This window comes from Mobula birostris, chromosome 6 (assembly GCF_030028105.1).
Source record: "Mobula birostris isolate sMobBir1 chromosome 6, sMobBir1.hap1, whole genome shotgun sequence".
In the NCBI taxonomy this organism is placed as follows: Eukaryota; Metazoa; Chordata; class Chondrichthyes; order Myliobatiformes; family Myliobatidae; genus Mobula; species Mobula birostris.
This window is the reverse complement of record NC_092375.1, coordinates 94,424,976-94,446,792: the sequence shown is the minus strand read 5'-3', so window position 1 is coordinate 94,446,792 and position 21,817 is coordinate 94,424,976. Positions and strand designations below refer to the sequence as shown.

Below are 21,817 nucleotides of genomic sequence, written 5' to 3'. Positions count from 1 at the left end.
GCATTACAGCAGAACTCTCTTTATCCTGTAAATAACTTTGGATAGCTACATTCCATGCACAATGTTTCTTACCTTGCTATAAAAGGAGAGGTTGATGTCAAAGAAATTATATTTGTAATAAATCATACTAAGCCACTGGGATTTTAAGCAAGTGAATACTCAAGTCTTTGTGTCAACAGGTAATGGATGGGTAACTCAAACATTACTGGTGTTAATGTTTATGTTACTGTGATTTTTTTTAAACCTCATAAGAGCATCGGTTGAATTAGGCCATTGAAAGCATATTATCCTTTGACAGGTTGAGAGCTGGGATGATTTGCACTTTATACCCTGGCAATGTTGTCACTGAATATGTTCCCAGCTTATCCTGACTTGGCCACCTGCATCAGTTATGTTATTATTGGTTTCTCATATACACTCTGAGACCCAATCTGTTAGTCTTCCCTTTCTCCCATCCTGTCCTATCCAATTCCTCCTTCTTCAGCTCTTTACCTTTTCCACCTCCCAGCTTCTCGCTTTATTCCCACCTTCCTTCCCCTTAACCTATCACCTTGCAGCTTGTATTCCTTTCCTTCACCCTCTTCTCCCCCCACCCATTCCATTTCTTGTTCTTTCTTCTTCACCCTTTCTTTCCAGTCCTGATGAAGGGTCTCAGCCTGATACGTTAACTCTTTATTCATTTTCATAGATGCTGCCTCACCTGCTGACTTCCTCAAGCATTCTGTGCGTGTTATTCTACATATCCAACATCTGCAGACTCTCTTGCGTTTGTGGTATGAGTAATTCCCCAGGGCACTGATGAATTCACTTAAATATTTAGATTCTTGTTAGTACATCACTGGCTAACCTACACCAATATCTGTGCTAAAGCTTGAAGCAATTGTCATGAAGGTCAATTTAACTGCATAAGGACAATTGCTGTCACTGATGCCATCACTGCCATTGTTACTAATGGCGGAAGGAGAGAGAAGCAGCGCGCCGCGGGTGTGCAGCCCTCTGATGAAAAATGGTATCATATCTGTTAAATAGGGGCCGTCGACAATTCTGATTTGATGGAGATGTCTGTGAAAACACAGAGGAACAAATGGAAAAATTTCTGAAACGCTTGTTCGCTGCTGTCGTTACTGCGCGGTCGGGAATCTTTCGGAGGGAAGGCCTCAAAATTCCCGGCTTTGCCTGCTGTTGGTGACCGAGAAGGAGGTTGAATCGTTTGGATAGAGATGGCGCTCAGTACTCGATGTTGGAAGGCTGATCAGAGCTCGAAGTTTTCGGATGACTCAGAGTCGGACCGTGGTCGGGTATGGCAGGGAGAGTTTTTCTTCCTTCTCTCCGTCTGCGTGAGATGTGGGACATTTGAGAGACTTTGAACTTTTACTGTGCTCATGGACTTCTTCATCAAGTTATGGTATTGTTGCACTGTTGTAACTATATGTTATAATTATGTGGTTTTGTTAGTTTTTTTCAGTCTTGGTCTGTCCTGTGTTTTGTGATATCACACCGGAGGAAATATAGTATTATTTCTTAATGCATGCATTACTAAATGACAATAAAAGAGGACTGCGTGTCTTCATAATCTAATCTAATGCCATCACATTCATCATTAGAAGTATAATCACCTTCCAAATCATTGTCACCAGCACCATTATCTTCACAGCTATTATAAAGATCTTTATCAATGATATTGGAGTACAACTTCTTTCTCTCACATTTTATTAACCAATTTATTAACAGCTCTGTGTATTGGAACGATTTAAAGCTTTCCCTATCTACAGACATTTGATTTCTTCTGTAATGATTCACACAAACTGAGTCAGGAAAGTAATTAATTTATTTTCAATTCATCCTTTTTACTTCTGTACCTCTAACTATGAAACTTTAGTGAGAAAAATGCAAAACATCGGCTTGATGTATAGCTAGTGACCTGACCGTGTCCGGCTCATTATTTTTTTAATCCAATTTACGTACCTTGATACTTTGGTGTATACTGGTATCTTATTACAATTATATTTATCTGCCCCTAAACTCATGCCTGTTAGGAACCATACGCCCTTATAGTTAGTTACAAGAGGACTTCCTCTGGTTAAAGAACACAGTGGACCTGCTAATTCTTCAACCCCTGCACAAAACATTCGATATACAATAGGAAAAGACTGCACCCCCTCACAAGTGGCATGTTCAATATAAGGGACGTATGGGAATCCAAGAAGAACTGGTCGCTCAACACGGCCCTGTTTCATTTTCCATCCACTTATGGCCCCATATTCGGAGTTCATCAAAAAGAATTCAGCAAAGTCTGTCTCAGGAAGACAGATGGGTCTGGTGTAGTTGTTGAATTCTATCGGTGTTACCAACTCCAGCAAAGCAATGTCATTTTCGAAGGTCATCCGCGAATATCTGGAGTGGACATGTATTCCACTTACATTAATTGTTTGTTCAAAGCCTTCATCTACTTCCAGGTTGTATTCTCCTATTAGGAGGTCAAAATAGATTTTTAATTATCAGAGATAATTTTCCCAGGGCTGAAATGGCTAACACAAGAGGGCACAGTTTTAAGGTGCTTGGAAGTAGGTACAGAAAAGATGTCAGGGTAAGTTTTTTACACAGAGAGTAGTGAGTGTGTGGAATGGGCTGCCAGCGGCAGTGGTGGAGGGGGATACGATAGGGTCTTTTAAGAAGCTCCTGGACAGGTACATGGAGCTTAGAAAAATAGAGGGCTATGGGTAACCCTAGGTAATTTCTAAAGTAAGTACATGTTTGGCACAGCATTGTGGGCCGAAGGGCCTGTACTGTGCTGTAGGGTTTTCTATGTTTCTAGATACAGGTTTTCAAAGTTAAGAAAGAAACTGTTCTGTCACGTAATAAGAATTTATATTCATGCAGAGCACTTCATAACTTCAAGATGTCTCAAATTACTTAACAGCCAATGAAGTATTGAGTCATAGGTGCATCCAAGCCCACGTTGCCCACAATGACCAGTGGGCAGTCAACCTTATTAATCCCAGCTTCCAGCATTTGGCACGTAGTCTTCTAGGCATAGGTAATTACCAGTCTAGATACTTAAATTACACCAGCAACCCTGCTTCAACCACTTTTTCTCGCAGTGCATTCCAAATACTCATCACTCTCTGGGTGAAAAAGATCCCCCTCCCAAGATCTCTTCTCTTTTAACCTGAATTTCGGAACTTTAATTTTCTGTACCTCTTATAGGGTGAAACATTTGTTCAGTCTACCCTGTGTACACCCCCAGTGTTATATATGTCAGTTATGCACCCTGCAGGGAAAACAGACCTTGCTTCATCAGTCTCCCAATAACTGAACTGCTCCATCCCTGGCAACATCCTTGTAAATCCCCAGTGGTATTGACCTTCCCTATAGTTCAATTGTCCAGCTGAAATCTGACCATATTTAGACACCTCTAGGAAAGCTGCAGCTAATGGAAATCAAATACCTCATTGGGTAATCTGTTTTGGTTAGTCTTTGTTTAAAAAAAACACTAGCCAGGACAATGGGAAGACTCTTGCCCGTTAGAGAGCATTGTACTAGGACTGTGCAACTGTTCCTTGTCCTAGCCTGAGGTTACATCTTGGCTGTGATAGTTTAAGATTGTATTACTCTTTGAACATTCAACTGAGATACACTAAAGAGCATAAATTCTGTCTAGGTTACACAAATATTAAATCCATGGGATCACACAGTAGCTGACACAATAAGCTCATGATGGTGATTATAACTATCTCACCTCACTCCATCTACAATCCCTTCCATTCACACCATTTACAACCAAGAATCTTGCTGTGTATCCCAGATAGTCCAGGCCGGTGTTTGCACTCTGTTTTCACTTACTCTTACCCTGCACCGATTTATTCCCTTAGATCAGTGTTCTAATTTGAAACTTAGAGATTTCTGATCTTCAGCTACTCAGCCAAGATCTGTTATACTCCTTGCTGGCTATTTCGATTCTGCACAAGCAAGGTCATGTGAAACTTGTGGTAAGAGTATCACAGACCGTTCCCTGCCAAAACCCTCTGATTTGGCACACAGTGGAATAACAACCCAATTAGGCAGTAGAGAGCAGGTTGCCTACTTACTGTGTTTCCATTCACAATGAATCAACGCTTATCTCGTTGAATGACTTACTCCTGTTCCCAATTATGTTTGAGATGGTACTTTCATCACAGAAGTGAAAAATGTATCTTTGAAATTAGTTTATTTAATGATAATTTAATTTCAAAACATTTAGTAAGTAAAGCTGAAGGAACTTACCAAGAACAGCTGTGAAATTTTGCAAATGGTTCACACAGGCGGCTGAGGTTAGCACAAAGTCCTCATTCAGAATGGCCCCCCCGCAGACTATTTCGTCATTATGTTTTAATAGCACCTGTGAATGAAATGTGCAAAGCACCTTAACCCGGATGTTCCATGCATTAAAGCATTCTAAGATTACTGTCTGTGGGAAATGTACTGGAATCCCAGCCGAGATTGATTTATTTGTTTAGCAATACAGTGTGGACTAGGCTCTTCGAACCATGCTGCCCCAACAAATCCGTTCAACCCTAACTTAATGACAGGACAATTTATAGCGACCAGTTAACCTACCTAGTCGATCTTTGGTCTGTGGGAGGAAACTGGAGCACCCAGGGAAAAGCTACATATACCATGGAGAGGAGGAGGATGTACAGAGACTTCTGAACGCTGAAATTGAACTCTAAGCTCCAGAGTGCCCCAAGCTGTAACAGCGTTGTGCTAACCCCAATGCTACCATGGAGCCTGAGGTGGTCAGATCTTATTGCTTAAGGTGCCCTGGTGTATGGAAATGCAGGGAAGACTGCGGAGAAGTCAGGAATGTTCTTGTAGCCATGGACAGCTCAGGGAGTGTCAAAGCTTTGGCTTACGTTGCCACAGTCATTGGTAAACTTCATAGGGTTCTGCTGCCTTTCCAAACTGCAGCATGGAGGTGCATCTCATAGACCCGCTGCTCCAGCACCAGAAACCTGGGTTCAATCCTGACTCGGGATGCTTATGTGTGTGTGTTGGGTTTTCCATATTCTACCTGTGAACACGTAAGTTTCCAACCACGTGGTAGATTGTCCTTATTGTGTGGGTTAGTGGTAGAATTTCAGAAGAATTGATGAGAATGTGAAGGATTACGATAAATAGATGGTTGATGTACCATGTTCCTGTGCTGTACCCCTCTATGACTCATTGGAATACCTGCAACCACATTAAGGAAACTTTAGGCCCAGCAGCATGTGGAAGTCATTTATTATTGTAATGTAACTGCCTAGTGCTGCTCGATTTGTGTTAAGCCACTTCATTCCTGACCAGTTGAGGTTGCTATTGCTGCATCACTGGACGTTCTCCTTCACCCATCATGTGTACAGATTGTCCAAGATGATACAGGGGAATACAGACCTAAACTTTGCTGGGTTTTCTCAGCAATTCATGTGAGTGCCACCACATTTCAGGATATTGTATCATTTCTTACAGCATGCACTACTAAATGACAATAAAAGAGGACTACGTGTCTTCATAATCTAAGAAATTGAATGGCCCAGTCTTGCTATCCAGGAATGGCTGGGGCTTATCTGCCTGCTGTCCAGCATTAGGCTGTGCCAAGGAATCCAGTGGCAGAGCAGAGCATTTGCTGTGAGACTGAGTAACTGGTCTTAGATCCTATGCCTAGTTACTCCTGGTACAGATCTCACAAGGCCATTGACGTACCTGGCAAACACTCGGTTGTGAAGAAGCAAGGTAAGTTATGTATTCTTTATTATTTATCAGTGTTCATGTTTCAAATTGTTCAAATTCAGATTAGTTTATTGCCATATAAACCAGGGTACAATGAAACTCTTTCTTAACATGAAGCTCACAGAGTAAACAGACTGCAGCAAGCAGGTCAGACAAAGGATGTTGTGTACTTGGATCTTCAGAAGGCCTGTGACAAGAAGCTGCACGTAAGGCTGCTGAGAGCCCTTGACAATTACAGGAAGGATGCTGGCATGGATCGAGCAGTGGCTGATCGGCAGGAGGCAGCCAGTGGGAATAAAGGGAACCTTTCCCGGTTGGCTGCCAGTGACTCGTGATGTTCCGCAGGGGTTGGTTTCGGGACTGCTTCTCTTTACATTGTATGACAGTGATTTGGATGACAGAATTGATGGCTTTGTGGCTAAGTTTACGGACAATACGAAGACAGGTGGAGGAGCAGGTAGTATTGAGGAAGCAGGAAGGCTGCAGAAGGACTTGGACAGACGAGGAGAATGAGCAAAGAAGTGGCAGGTAGAATACGGTGTCAGGAAGTGTATGGCTGTGCACTTTGGTAGAAGGAATGAAAATGTAGTTTATTTTCTAAACGGGGAGAAAATTCAAAAATCTGAAATGCAAATGGACTCGGGAGTCCTCATGCTGGATTCTTTAAAGGTTAACTTACAGGTTGAGTCAGTATTGAGGAAGGCAAATATAATGTTAGCATTTATTTCGTGAGGACTAGAATCTGGGCTCTGGGCCTGTACTTGCTGGAGTTTAGAAGAATGAGGGGAGGGATCTCATTGAAACTTATCAAACGTTGAAAAGGCTGGACAGAGTGGATGTGGAGAGGATGTTTCCTATAGTAGGGGAGTCTAGGACTGAGGGCACAGACTCAGAATAGAGAGATATCCATTTGGAGCAGAGATGAGGAACAATTTCTTTAGCCGGAGGGTGGTGAATCTTTGGAATTCATTGTTACAGGCAGCAGTGGGGGCAGGTCATTGGGTATACTTAAGGCAGAGTTTGATAGCTTCTTCATGAGTCAGGGCATGAAAGGTTATGGAAAGAAGGCAGGAGAATGGGGCTGAAAGGGAAAGTGGATCAGCCATGATGAAATAGTGGAATAGACTTGATGGGCTGAATGGCCTAATTCTGTTCCCCCGTCTTATGATTTTATACATTGTAATAAAAACTACAACCATAAATACAATGACAAGCTCAAAACAACACAATGGTGCAAAGGTAATCATGCAGAAGAAATGCCGATAAGGAAAGGCTGAGTATTAAGTGTCAATGCTCTGTCGGCACCACTGGATGGAGATGTAATAGTGAAGAGTAATACGCTATTCAAAGTGATTTCAGTTGATTTTTAAAAATCTTACCTTTTCTAATGTTATTTTAAATTGTGCTTTAAATGTCCTTGATTAGTCCTTCCATGGCCTATGCTCCACACAGATCTGACGTCAGGATATGGAGTCTCTAGGTTTGGGGCAGTGGATTTGTGGCTGTGCACAGTATCACTAGTTACTTGTATCTTCATGTATTAGATGCCACCTAGTGGTCATATTTCATGGCCCTGCACTAAGGAGGTAGTTAAAGATCAGACAAGATGGAGGATTCAAACTTGAGCAATATAATTCCCTAACTACAAACGTAGGCCTGATGGGATTTAGTGACAATCTTGTGGTTTGGTGGTTGCAAATCTGACAGATCTATTTAAGGACTTGAATTTAAATTCTCAGCTGCCATAGTGAGATTGAACCATTCCAATAGTGTTATTATCCAGAATTGTTATTATCCGTTTAAAATTCTCAGCTGCCATGGTGAGATTGTACCTCTGCAGTAATGTTATTATCCAGTAGTGTTGTTATGCACTGTTTGTAGCCTCACCTGCCATGGATATTCACCCCTTTGACGTTGCTGGCCATCAGTGAGCGCCCTGAAGATCAAGTCAGAATCATCAATTGCTAAAGGGATCGACAGCTTTCCACATGGATATGGCACTGTTCAACACAAAGGAGTTAGTGATGGGATCAGAGTTACATTAATGAGCTGATAGTACATTATATCATCTCTCCAGGTTGTCCTGTCACCGAAATAGCACCCTCATCCACTCTGCATTCTAGGCTGGCAGCTTTGCTCCCCAGGGAGGCAGCTGGGAGATCTGCAATGCACACCCATGTTGGAACAATCCGGACTAGCCACTGGTGTGTCCAAGTTTCACAGCCAGCAGGTTACACTATACGGTGTGTGGTTGTGCTGTGTACTGCACTGTGGTGTTGTTTGTTGTACTAGAGACGAGTGCATGATGTGGGTGAGTTGAACTGAATGTGATGTATGGTTTGTGGTTGACTGCACTGGCATTGTGACACAGGGTTTGCTGCACTCAAGATATGTTAGAAATCAAAGGGGGTTAGCTTTTACAACCCCTCCCACCTGCTATATTTTATAAGATCATGTGTTATATTTTACTTCAGTAACTTTCTTACATTTATCTCATTTCCCCTGATTCCCTTAATAGCTAAAAATATCAATTCCTGTCTTGAATATACATGGCAATTTCCCCTCGACAACTAGGGCAGAGAATTCTAAAACTTCACCATCTCTGGGTGAAGAAATTCCTTCTCATCTCAGTCCTGAATGGCCACCCTTTTATTCTGAGATTGCATTCCTGGTTCTTGTCAATTTGTCAAGCCCCAAAGAATTTGTATGTTTCAGTGAGATTGAAGACATGTTTTGTAGTGTGTTCACTGGGGTTGCGATGCATGATATAATGCTAGATTCCCTCTACTCTTTAAACTTCACAGCTGATGATGAGTGGGACAAACAGTATATCCCAAAGCACAGGGCGACAATAATATTTACCTTCAGGAACACAGCTCTTCTGATTTGCCCCAAGTTTATATCCCTGGGCACAGTAACAGACATAGGTATCATGTTCTAACTTACAGAAGTGATCACAGGTATGCCCGTGTGATGAGCAGTCCTGGGGATCTGAAATTCAAGCAATTGATCACATCAATTCTTCTTCATATATATGTGGTACCATATATATATAGGTGTTAAGGAAAACATGTTGGAAATAACATGGATGCAAGTTAACACAATCAGGAGAAAATCTGTGGATGCTGGAGGTCCAAAGCAGCACACGCAAAATGCTGGAGGGATTCGGCGGGTTAGGTAGCAGTAATGTAGATGCAAGGTCAGGTGGATGCTGGAATCCGGAGCAAATAAAACAAGCTGCTGGAAGAACTCAATGGGCCAGGCACAATCTGTGGAGGGAAGTGGACAGTTGTTCATTCAGGATGGCCCCCGAAATGTCTCCATGAAGGGTCTCCACCTGAAGTGTTGACTGCCCAGTTCTCTGCACAGATGCTGTCTGATCCCCTGAGTTTCTGCAGCAGCTTTTCTCCCCATGGGCAAGTAGATGCAGGGGAAAGGTTGAAAGGGACATGGACCACATGCAGTCTGATGGGATAGTAAATGCCACCAGAATGAGGTGGGCCGATGAGCCTGCTGAAAAGTCTCGGCCCGAGACGTCATCTGTGCTCTTTTCCACAGACGCTGCCTGGCCTGCTGAGTTCCTCCAGCATACTGTGTGTGGAGCCTGTGTCTGTGCTGTATATCTCTACGACTCTACAGTCACCTGTCTTACGCTTTCTGGATGAGGGAGATATTTAACAGGCAGCTGCAGGAGGGAGGGAAAGTGGTGGCGGGTAGAAACGCCATGCCCACAGACACACTCCAACTACATAGCAAATGCCACTCAATCTTGGATCTCTGCAAGACCACCCTCATCTATGTGGCCTTACCCTGACTGGACCGTAATCCTTTCTAGTTTCATTACCGCAGTCACTCTGAGGCACGATTGAAGGCACGAAATGTACTGACCTTGGTGAGTCTGATGCACCTGCTCAGGTGGGCTAGTCTCGAGACTGCGTGCTGGCGCACAAGCACATGATGCACCTGCTCAGGTGGGCTCGTCTCGAGACTGCGTGCTGGCGCACAAGCACATGCCTCGGTGCACAGGTGGGTTCGTCGCAAGACTGCGTGCTGGCGCACAAGCACGTGCCTCGGTGCACAGGTGGGCTAATGCAGATTGGGAAAGTTTGGCAGGGAGCAACTACTTGGCTGGAAGGCACTCGATTTCTTGGCAAACTGTTCCCCTCAGCACTGCTGGCTGCTTGTCAGTGTGAATTCAGCAGAAAGAGGAGCCATAGGTTGAGAATCCTTTCATCCTACTACCCTGAATGATTTCTTTGACAGTCGTTACTTCTTGTTTTTTTTAAAATAAATCTATGTTGTTTTTTACAATCCAAATCCATCAGTTTTAGTCACTCACATCCCTCTGCTTCTACTCTCTGCAAAGAATATGTTATAACCACTGGTGCCCACGGTGTTTAGGAAGTCATTCATTTTCAGATTACCTTTGCAGTCAATGACCCGCCAGTTTTATTTTGGTTTTGGCAATTAACAGTGTAAAGTAGCACCATATAATTGTATTCATTATTCATTAGTCAGTATCTTTTATAAACAGGAGAAAATCTGCAGATGCTGGAAATCCAAAGCAACACACACAAGATGCTAGAGGAACTCAGCAGGCCAGGCGGCATCTATGGAAAAGAGGAAACAGTTGACGTTCCAGGCCGAGACTCTTCTTCGGGACTGAGAAGGGAAGGGGGAAGATGCCAGAATAAAAAGGTGAAGGGAGCGGAAGGAGGTGAGCTGGAAGATGACAGATGAAGCCTGGTTGGGTGGGAAAGGCTAAGGGCTGGAGAAGAAGGAATCTGTTAGGAGAGGAGAGTGGATCATAGGAGAAAGGGAAAGAGGAAAGGATCCAGGAGGGAAGTAATACACAAGTAAAGAGAAGAGGTAAGAGGCCAGGGTGGGGAATAGACGAAGAGGGGAGGGACAGGGAATTTTTTTTTACTGGAAGGAGAAAAGGATCATCATGCTTTCAGGTGGCGGCTACCTAGACAAAATACACAGTGCTGCTCCTCCACCCTGAGGGTGGCCCCATCTTGCCATAAGAGGAGGTTATGAACTGATATGTCGGAATGGTAATGGGAATTAAAATGTTTGGGCACCGGCAAGTCCAGCTTGTGGCAGATGGCGTGGAGGCGCTCGACAAAGCAGTCTCCAATTTACGATGGGTCTCACCAGTGTACAGTAGGCCACATCAGGAGCACCAGACACAATAGATGCCCCTGGCAGATTCACCAGTGCAGGGTTGTCTTACCTGGAATGAGTGTTTGGGGCCCTGAATGGAGGTGAACGGGCAGGAATAGCACTTAGGCTGTTTACAGTTTGAAATTTTGTTATTAAACATTATTATGAGACACACTCAAAATTCGTCACTTTGAATTGTCAGTTTCCACGGTTTGCATCAGCTACTGGTTATTTTTTCTGATAAACATCTGATATTACAATTAATAGCAGTTTTCTCCAGTCAGTAACAATGAACATTTTTATATAACCTATACCCATAGATTCACCATAACTAATATACATCAATTATCTAAAAGCCAATGTATACTGGCTTTCTTGAAATTAAAGTCCATCTAATTTTAGCAACATAATTCTGAAATGTAGCACCGACTCCTTCATTGTAACATTTATAATACACATTTGTAACTTTATTCCCAAAACACAAAGTTGTTTAAAACAATAAATCCCTATCACTAATTACTATAGACAATATCAATATCAAGAGGTTTTGCAAACAATGTCTATTTTTTTTATTGTGTATTTACATTAAGGTGATATATTTACATAGCTATGGGTTAATAATTAAAATTAAAACCTATCATTCTTCAATATTCTTAGTTTTACTTTTATGCTGTGATCACATTGTTGTTTACTATTGCAGTCCAAATTTAAGTAACTTATGGTCACTCAATAGGAGGGCATTTGGCAAGCAGGATCCATGCTGGCTCCCATCACAGCATACCTTTCAGTTCCTACCTCACTATTCTCTCTCACATGCCTACCAACTTAGATTTTTTTTACTTAACCACACTAAGGTGTAATTTCTGCCAGCCTATTAATCTACCAACACATTTTGGGGATACATGTAGAAACTAGGGGACGGTCATGTGATCACAGGGAGAACATACAAATTCCACGCATCTAACAGTCTGTTGAAATTATTTACATATTATCAATTGTTGCCACCAATGTCCATATGTTTGAGTCTTCTCCCTTGTAATATCCCTCACAAGAACTGAATGTTCCCCACTTGTAACAAGTTACTTGATAAGCTTTGACCAACTGCAGAAGGAAATTGAAAATGGTGTATAGTTTTAGGAGCCTTGAGAGTCTGAGTCGCCTGGTGTGACTGAGCTGCTTTCTCATGGACATGTAGACGCTGCTTATGCTAAGTATCTCTCTGCTGTGTTATTTTAAATCAAACTTGTCTTTCTGTACTTTTGAGTGATCTGATATGAGCAAAGTTGGAAAGACATAATTACCAAGTTCACAGTTTTGACCATAATAGCCAGCTTCACAAAAGCATTTATAGTCCGTGGATTGAATCTGACACAATCCTCCATTCTTGCATGGGCTGGATGCACACGCAACATTTTCTGCAAGGAAATAATTATTATGACATTTATTTTGGAAAATGCACTGCTATTAGCAATTCAAAAGTACGCCAAGAGATTCTGAAAGTCACAGCAGGAACCTAATGTTTGAAATAGGTGGAAAGATTATCCAAGAAATCATAGATTCAAATGCATTGAGTTTATTCAAAACGGGGATCAATAGAACTCTGACTTTTAAAGGAATCGAGATACGGAGATAGTACTGGAAAATGGCAGAGCAGCATACTCCCTCCTGCTGTCACTCAGTGATGCTGGCAATGGAACTTGAGATGACTCTCTGAGTCAGAAGTGTTACCATAGTTGTATCTGATGTTAGATTTAATTGTCTTCAAGATCCAGGTTCCCACACTTCTCCCAAAGTCAATTGTCTGGATAGGGGTTTTTAGACAGCTACAGAAGTCTGTGTGGCATGTTTACTTGCACAGGAAAGGCCTGTAATGTCATTGTTGCTAACATTTGGTTTGTTGCACCAGGGTTGAGGCAATGAGGTGCTGCTCCACGAAAGGTTTGGAGTGAGTGAAAGGACTCAAAGACAGCATGAAGCCATATCAGAAATGGCAGTGACTCTGAGGAAAAAACATACAGCAGCTAACTTTCCCTAAGCTGTTGCAAGAATCTTACCCAGGAAGAATGACCTCCCTGCTCAACCCTGCCCATCACCACCCTCTTGATTGTGGAAGAACTCTAAATGAGTGATCAGTGACCTGTCGCACTGCCTTCTGAGTGTTTCTTGATGGTGAGGAACTATCATAGTAGTAATTGAGATCAAGTGCAATGCTATTTCTGGGATAAACTGAGACAGATGGTCTGAATCAGGGATAACAAGGAGAAAATGTGAAAATACAAACTATTTAGTGGGGGAGGGGTGGCTAGGGAAGAGTCACATACTTGGCATATGCTGCAACATATTATCCTGGACTTTCCCACTGCCTGCATAATCACAACCTAAGTGAGGTTGTTCTTAGGGTCTGGTCGGTAATAATTATATTTTTTGTTATTGCACCCTCATTATTATGGTTATTTTAAAGGGATGAAACACTTGCTTTGAAGGCAATGTAGAGAAGGTACACTAGGCAGATTCCTGGGATGAAGAGGTTGACATCTGAAGAAAAGTTGAGCAATTTGGCCTGTATCTGAAGACTGGAAAGAGGAGGGATGATCTTATTGAAACATAAGGAATTATGATTGGCAAGGTAGATGTTGAGAGGATGTGCCTGTAATGTGTGGATATCTGGAACTAGGGGGCATGGTTTCAGAATTATGGGCCAGAGAAGGAATTTCTTCTCTCAGAGTATTCAAAGTCCTTGAAAAATTCTATTCCAGAGAGCTATGGAAATGGAGCCATTAAATATGGGTAGAGATTGGCAGACATTAGAACTGTTGGGCTCAGGAGGAACAAGGGAAAGTACTGTGACCCAGAATGGAGCAGTCATGATCTTAATCAACAGCTGAACAAACTTGAAGGACTGACTGGCCAATTCCTGAACCTTAGCATATATTCTCAGCTTCCAGGAGGGATGAGCCCCGATGCGAGAGCTCTAAGATCAGGCTTGGGTGATCTAGATAATGAAAACAGAATATGGAAAAAAATCAAACTGAGGTGTGTTGAGAAGCCTGAAGATTAAAGAATTCATAGATTTCACAAGGAAACAGGTGTTACCCATATAACCATCAACATTTTACTGTTAGCAATTTGTAGGATTTACACACAAATACAGAAGCTCTTGAAGTTGTTGTTAGCTGTTTCTCAAGAATGTGCTCTGGCATGTGGATCCAGTAATGCGTGTGAAATTACACCAATTCTACAGTCTACTTACTAAGGAATCTCTTTGAACAATCTGTGCCAATGTAGTCTGGCACCATTACAACAGATCCATTCATTTCTGAGGAAAACAGCTATGAGGGACATAACTTTGAGCTTTTTTTGCAATTCATTTTTAAAATGTATTATTTTTTGTTAATCTTTACTCGTTTGAATGTTTTTAATAGCTTCTGAATGCTTCTGAATGAATGGCACATTTGGAAGGTACAATTTTTTCAACAGTCAGCTAACCCAGGGTTGTGGCTGTCAGCTATTTTTCGGCTAATTAGTGAAGCTCGCTAAGGGTAATTATTGCTGAGGATCATGCTGACTGGGCTGCAGTTTGAAGCTGGAAGGATCTGTTGTAGTAACTCTGAGTTCACCAGATAGATCAGCAACCAGTGCAGATGACCCAACATAACATTTAGATGCACAAAGGATTTGGAGACATTTTGTTTGGGATATCAACAATAGCTGCCTTTAAGTTAATATCCAACATCAATCAACGTTTGTGAAGATATTTGTCAACCCACTACCAGCACACTTATTGATTACAGCCAGTTATAGTGGTCTTACCGATCTCACAGCTTCTGCCGCTGTAGCCTGTCTTACATATGCAGCTATAGTCATCAAGAGTGCTGAGACAGGTCCCGCCATTCCAGCAAGGCTCTGATTCACATACATTCGCAGTAATATTGGTATTAACTGAAAATTGAAGTATAAACCAAACATTCAGAAGATGTTTTGTGAAGAATATGCTAGTAACAGAAGTTTATAAATGATCAAATATTATTTTAACACTGGAACATAGAGATTCTGCAGATGCTGGATATGTTGAGCAACACACAAAATGCTGGAGAAACTCAGGAGGCCAGGCTGCATCGATGGAGGGAAATAAGCAGTTGATGTTTCAGGGCAAGACCCTTCACCACCAGTCCTGATGAAGGGTTCTGGCCTGAAATGTTGACTGTTTATTACCTTCCATAGATGCTGCCTGACTTACTGAGTTCCTCCAGCATTTTGTGTGTGTTGTACAGGAACATTGCGCAACTCTCCCTCACTTAAATCCAAATCAAACGCTAGTCTTGGCACCATCATTACCCCAGCTGGTGGCGCAGTGACATCCGCGCCGGACTCCGGAGCGAAGGTTCCTGAGTTCAAATCCAGTCGGGGCGCTCCTGGACACACTTTCCATCCATGCTGGGTTGAGTGTCGAGCTAGCAACTCGACCTCGTAAAAAAAAGTACTAATGGTGTTGAGGTCTTCATCGATGACGATGCACGAACCTTAACAGGAATATGAAGGCTGATTGAGCCAAATACCCTGATAGTATTGATCCTCCATGTGGTAAGTAGTCATGTTTACCTTCCTGTTGCCATCCCATTTTAATCCGTTTTGTTGTTTCTTGTCTCAAAGATGAAACTGTAAAATTGACTGTCTCTGTCAGTTACAAATCAAGTCCTATAGCCTCATATCTCAAAGTTCTGCTCTTTTTCTTGAATCTTTTACATTTATTTGTTTAACTTTTTCCATTCGTTTCAACACCCCAACCTTTAGAAACAGCCCGTCATAACCTAATTGTCTCGTCCTTCATTGCTCTACTGCCTTATAACCTGAGTCACTGCTACAAAAGATAATGCACCAAGATTGGAAATTGTTGCAGCTTGCAAGTTCAGCAGGGACCTGTTAATACTTGACCGTAGTATAGAATCCTCAGACATGATTCCACACATAGAAGGTTGTATTGCAATATTAATTAAGGAATTCATCACTGGAGTCATGACAGAGGATATCCAGTGAGTCTGTATGGGTGTAGCACAGAGACAAAATGGGAGCAATCATTGTGCAGACAACGATCCAAATCACACTACCAGAGCAACCATGGAATGGCTTCAAATGAAGAAAATTGATGTCCTTGAGTGGCCCAGTCAGAATCCTGATCTTAACCTGATCGAACACCTCTGGCAAGACCTCAAAACTGTGGTCCACCACCACTCCCCAAATAACCAGGCACAGCTTGAGCAACCTTGCAAGGAGGAACGGGCAAATCTTGCTCCATAATGTTGTGCAAAGCTAATAGAGACTTATGCAAAAAGACTACTAGCTGTAATAGCTGTGAGAGGTGGTTGAACTAAGCATTGCGCAAAGGGGGATGAATACTTCTGAATTGTTCATGTTTCAGGTTTTGAGTTTTTACTTTTTCATGCTTTGCCATTTTCTCTGTTTTTTTGGGGCTGCACTGTGAAAAAAGGAGCATGTGATTCACAAATCAAAAGCTTCAGTTAAATTGATCAAAATCCCTGGTTGTAATACTCATTTATATGAACTGAGGGTTGGGGGCTGAATACTTTTAAAAGGCACTGTAGATGAGAATTTGTGTTGACAAATCACAGAGGAAGTGTAAAAGTATGAGGGTAACTGGAAGGGACTTGTCCAGTACATTAATGTGAATGACAGAGCTTTTTGAGCCAGTCTACAGTTAGACTCCCTAGGAAATGGTCAGTATCGGGCAAGTGGAGGGAGTATAAGTGAGAAGGCATTTCAGAGGCAGGCTGATATGCAGAAAGACAGATATGGGATAGAAATTAAGACTCTGAATTTGGGGAAGTTTAATAAGACAGGGTCTGGCAAAAGTGAACATGAGCTTAGTAAGTTTAAGAGTGACCAGTGCTGATCATTCTAAAATAAGATAGTATGAGTTCATTGCCAACGTGCTCTTGTGATGGTGGAATTTACGTTCCATAAGTGGTAAAGTTGTAGAGCAGTGAAATGAGACCCTTCAGCTCACCGTGCACATACTAACGTTTTTCACCTCTCTGCATTAATCCCATTTGTCCGGTACCTTGCCTATTTAAGTGTATGTTTAAATGCCTCTTAAACATAGTAATTGTACTTGATACTACCATCCTGTAGCATGCGTTCCAGATATCAACCTCTGTCTATGTAAAAAAAAAACTTCCTCTCTCCTTAAGCCTATGTCCTCTTAAACATGAGAAATTGTGCCGATGTTGGAAATCCAAAGGAACACACTCAAAATACTGGAGGATCTCAGTACGTCTATGGAAATTAATGAACAGTCAATGTTTTGGACTGAGACACTTCTTCAGGACTGAGAAGGAAGGGGGAAGGTGCCAGAATAGAAAGGTGGGGTGAGAGAAAGGAAGCTAGCTAGAAGGTGAAAGTTGAAGCCAGGCGGGTCGGAATGGTAAAGGGCTGGAGATGAAGGAATTTGATAGGAGAGAGATGTGGACCATGGGAGAAAGAGAAGGAGGAGGGAACCCAGGGGATGGTGATAGGCAGGTGAGAAGAGGTAAAAGGTCAGAGTGGAGAATAGAGGAAGGGTGGAATTTTGTTTACCAGAAGGAGTAATTGATATTCATGATATCAGGTTTATTTTTGATACCCCTACCATGAGTGCTGAAGGAACCATGAACATCAATAAGGAAAAAAAATGTATGTTATGGCAGGAACTGAAAACTGCTGAGTCTCTGCAGGAGTATTGCAATGTATTTTAGGACAAATACCAGTGGTGTTAAGCCTGATTCAGATTCTGATATACTGTAGAAAGTGTAAGAAATAGTAGTGAGGACAAGCTACACATACTTATAAATTTATTGAAGGCAAGAAGATCACCAGGGAAATAGCAGGGTACATTAGGGACTAGCCAGCCGGAGGTGTAGTGGCATCTGCACCGGATTTCGAGGCGAGTGGTCCTAGATTTGAATCTGGCCGGATCCTTGGTGCTGGATTGAGTGTCGAGCGAGCAACTCAACCTCGTAAAAAAACAGACAAATGCTAAAGAAACGGAAAGGTTGCCACCCGATGCAACCCAGGGTGCAAAAAGGAACGAGAACAACATTAGAGACCAATGCGCAAAAGTGGAATCTAAGGATGTAAGTGAGGTCTTAAATTTGTATCCCCAATGCAGGAGGACAAAAAGATAAATTCTAAGGAAAATTACCATTAAACAGGAAGATTTAACTGTTTTAAAGGGTTTAAGTAAATCCCCATTTCTCTGATGAGGTGTGTCCCAGATGCTGTGAAAACCAAAGGAATCAGTTGCCGGGACTATATATTAAAAAAAAATTCAGATCTTCTCTGGACACAGGTAAGATTGGTTAATTACTGGAGCAGAGCCATTTCCATTCAAGAAGGGCATCAGGAATAAGCTAGGTAGTTATTGTGAGAATTATGCCAGTGGTAGGATGTAATTGGAAAATGTCTATGCTTGGAAAGGCAGGGATTAATCAAAGATGGTCAGCAAAGCTTTGTGAAGAGGAGAATCGTGATATTGATTTGACTGAATTTTTTAGAGGTGTCCGTGAGGGTAGCATAGTTCCAGGCGCTCCAGGGTTGTTTTGAGGTGACAGACTGGCAGACACTCTGTGAGCCACATGGAGAGGATATTGATGGGCTCACAGAGTGCATCACTGATTACATCAATGTTCCAACAAGAACTGTCCTTTGTTATTCAAATAATAAGCCATGGGTGACAAAGGACATTAAGGACATCCTGAACGCTAAAAAGAGGGCGATTAGAGATGGAAATAAGGAGTAGCTGAGGGCAATACAGAGGGACCTGAAAGCCAGGATCAGGGAGGCTAAAGGCAGGTACAGGAGGAAGCTTGAGTGGAAACTCCAGCAGAACAACATGAGAGAGGTCTGGAGGGGAGTGAGGACCATCACTGGGTTCCGGCAAACTAGCAACAGAGGAGCTGAAGGCATTGTGGACAGGGCCAATGAACTTAACCTGTTCTTTAACAGATTTGACACTGTGGCCCCTGCCCATCCCCCACATGAGCCATCTGTTGTCAGCCCCCAACCAACACATATTCCACTCTCCCCTCCTACCCCTCCTCACAGTCCTCCACCCTGCTCTCATGCCTACACCCCTTCCCCACACAAAACCACCACGATGGGCTTCACAGCTGAACAGGTGAGAAGACAGCTGAAACGTCTCAACCCAAGCAAGGCTGCAGGACCGGATGGTGTCAGTACCAGGGTGCTCAAAGCCTGTGCCTCTCAGCTATGTGGAGTACTTCGCCATGTATTCAACCTGAGCCTGAGGCTCCGGAGGGTTCCTGTACTGTGGAAGATGTCCTGCCTCGTCCCTGTGCCGAAGACGCCGTGCCCCAGCGGCCTCAATGACTACAGACCGGTGGCACTGACCTCCCACATCATGAAGACCCTGGAGAGACTTGTTCTGGAGCTGCTCTGGCCTATGGTCAGGCCACACTTAGATCCCCTCCAGTTCACCTACCAGCCCCGACTAGGAGTTGAGGATGCCATCGTCTACCTGCTGAACCGTGTCTACGCCCACCTGGACAAGCCAGCGAGCACTGTGAGGGTCATGTTTTTTGACTTCTCCAGTGCGTTCAACACCATCTGCCCTGCTCTGCTGGGGGAGAAGCTGACAGCGATGCAGGTGGATGCTTTCCTGGTATCATAGATTCTTAACTACCTGACTGGCAGACCACAGTACGTGTGCTTGCAACACTGTGTCCGACAGAGTGATCAGCAGCACTGGGGCTCCACAGGGGACTGTCTTGTCTCCCTTTCTCTTCACCATTTACACCTCGGACTTCAACTACTGCACAGAGTCCTGTCATCTTCAGAAGTTTTCTGATGACTCTGCCATAGTTGGATGCATCAGCAAGGGAGATGAGGCTGAGTACAGGGCTACGGTAGGAAACTTTGTCACATGGTGTGAGCAGAATTACCTGCAGCTTAATGTGAAAAAGACTAAGGAGCTGGTGGTGGACCTGAGGACAGCTAATGTACCGGTGACCCCTGTTTCCATCCAGGGGGTCAGTGTGGACATGGTGGAAGATTACAAATACCTGGGGATACGAATTGACAATAAACTGGGCTGGTCAAAGAACACCAAGGCTGTCTACAAGAAGGGTCAGAGCCGTCTCTATTTCCTGAGGAGACTGAGGTCCTTTAACATCTGCCGGACGATGCTGAGGATGTTCTACGAGTCTGTGGTTGCCAGTGCTATCATGATTGCTGTTGTGTGCTGGGGCAGCAGGCTGAGGGTAGCAGACACCAACAGAATCAACAAACTCATTTGTAAGGCCAGTGATATTGTGGGGATGGAACTGGAATCTCTGATGGTGGTGTCTGAAAAGAGGATGCTGTCTAAGTTGCATGCCATCTTGGTCAATGTCTCCCATCCACTACATGATGTACTGGGTGGGCACAGGAGTACATTCAGCCAGAGACTCATTCCACTGAGATGCAGCACAGAGCGTCATAGGAAGTCATTCCTACCTGTGGCCATCAAACTTTACAACTCCTCCCTTGGAGGGTCAGACACCCTGAGCCAATAGGCTGGTCCTGGACTGATTTCATAATTTACTGGGATAATTTACATATTACTATTTAACTATTTATGGTTGTATTACTATTTATTATTTATGGTGCAACTGTAACGAAAACCAATTTCTCCCAGGATCAATAAAATATGACTATGACTATGACTATGACTTGATAGAGATATCTTAGACTTCAATAAAGTTTTTGGTGAAGACTGGTCCAAAAATAGACGCCCGTCAGATCCAAGGCAAGTTGGCGAATAGAGCCTGAAATATGCCTGGTGGTGGGACTCGGGTGGATACTTTAATTGTTTGAGGAACATTATGGGGTATATTGCTGGATTCTTGCTCTGCAATATCTGCATTAACAATCTGAATTTGAATATAGAAGGCATGATCAGTATACAGATGGCAGAATAAAACAGTAGCATTGCTGGCAGTGAGAAGGGTTGTCTTCAGTTACAGTTTGATGTTGATGTGTTGGTAAGATGGTCAGTCTGGTGCCAGATGAAGTTCAATTCTGAATGAGGTGATTTATTTTGGGAGGACTCATAAGAATTGGACACCCAGAGTGAATAATCGGATCCTAGGAGGTACTGAGCAACAAAGGAACCTGATGTACATCACCCCAGGAAGTAAGATAGGTAAGAGGATGCATGGGATGCTTGCCTTCAATAGGCTGGGCATAGCATATAGGAGAAAGGACATAATTGGATAGCTCTATAAAACATCAGACCACTGCAGAAATAGTGTGCTTAATTCTGGCCACCATACTATAGCAAGCATGTGTTTGAACTCGAAAGCCTGGTTTGAGGGTTTCAGCTGTGAAGATAGACTGTTACGTTTTCCTTAGAGTAAGGAACACTCACTAAGAGTACAGCTTGGCTTACACTCATTGGAGTTTAGGAATGAAAGATAATCTCAGTGAGACAAGGATGTTAGGAGGTTGTTTCTCTGAGCTGGGACTCAGCATAAAGAGTCATCATTGAGGATTATGGCAGAGAGACATTTCTTCACTCAAAGTCTGTGAATCCTTGCAATGCTGAATCTCAGGGTAGTGCTACAGTTCTGGGGACTGGTATCTAAACTAGGTGAGTTGTCCCACAGACTGGTGAAGTAACTATGTGACAACTGCTCATCTCTTCTCACCCCTTCCTTTCTAAGCCATGGAGCCAGACTTAGCACTGCTGACCTAAGGCTGTTTAACAGGATAAGATCCCATGGTATTACAGGAAAGAGACTAGCATGGACAGAAGGTTGGCTGACTTCAAGAAGACAAAGAATAGAAATAAAGATGGCCTTTACTGGTTAGCTGCCGGTGACTTATAGTAGTATTAGTAGTGTTCCATCAG

General features: G+C 42.9%; 1 protein-coding gene across 1 annotated transcript in view; it reads right to left on the bottom strand.

Annotated features, from left to right (window-relative positions):
- Positions 1-1,617: 1,617 nt before the first annotated feature.
- The window catches only part of LOC140199846 (venom prothrombin activator trocarin-D-like), a 37,350-nt gene continuing 17,150 nt past the window's right edge, over positions 1,618-21,817 (bottom strand). The window contains exons 4-9 of the mRNA XM_072262353.1: positions 14,725-14,853; positions 12,216-12,329; positions 8,611-8,739; positions 7,636-7,748; positions 4,264-4,378; positions 1,618-2,467 (exon numbers count right to left, since the gene is read on the bottom strand). Of these exons, the coding sequence (XP_072118454.1) occupies positions 1,914-2,467; positions 4,264-4,378; positions 7,636-7,748; positions 8,611-8,739; positions 12,216-12,329; positions 14,725-14,853 (1,154 nt within the window). The 3' untranslated portion in view covers positions 1,618-1,913. The remainder of the gene's footprint in view (positions 2,468-4,263; positions 4,379-7,635; positions 7,749-8,610; positions 8,740-12,215; positions 12,330-14,724; positions 14,854-21,817) is intronic.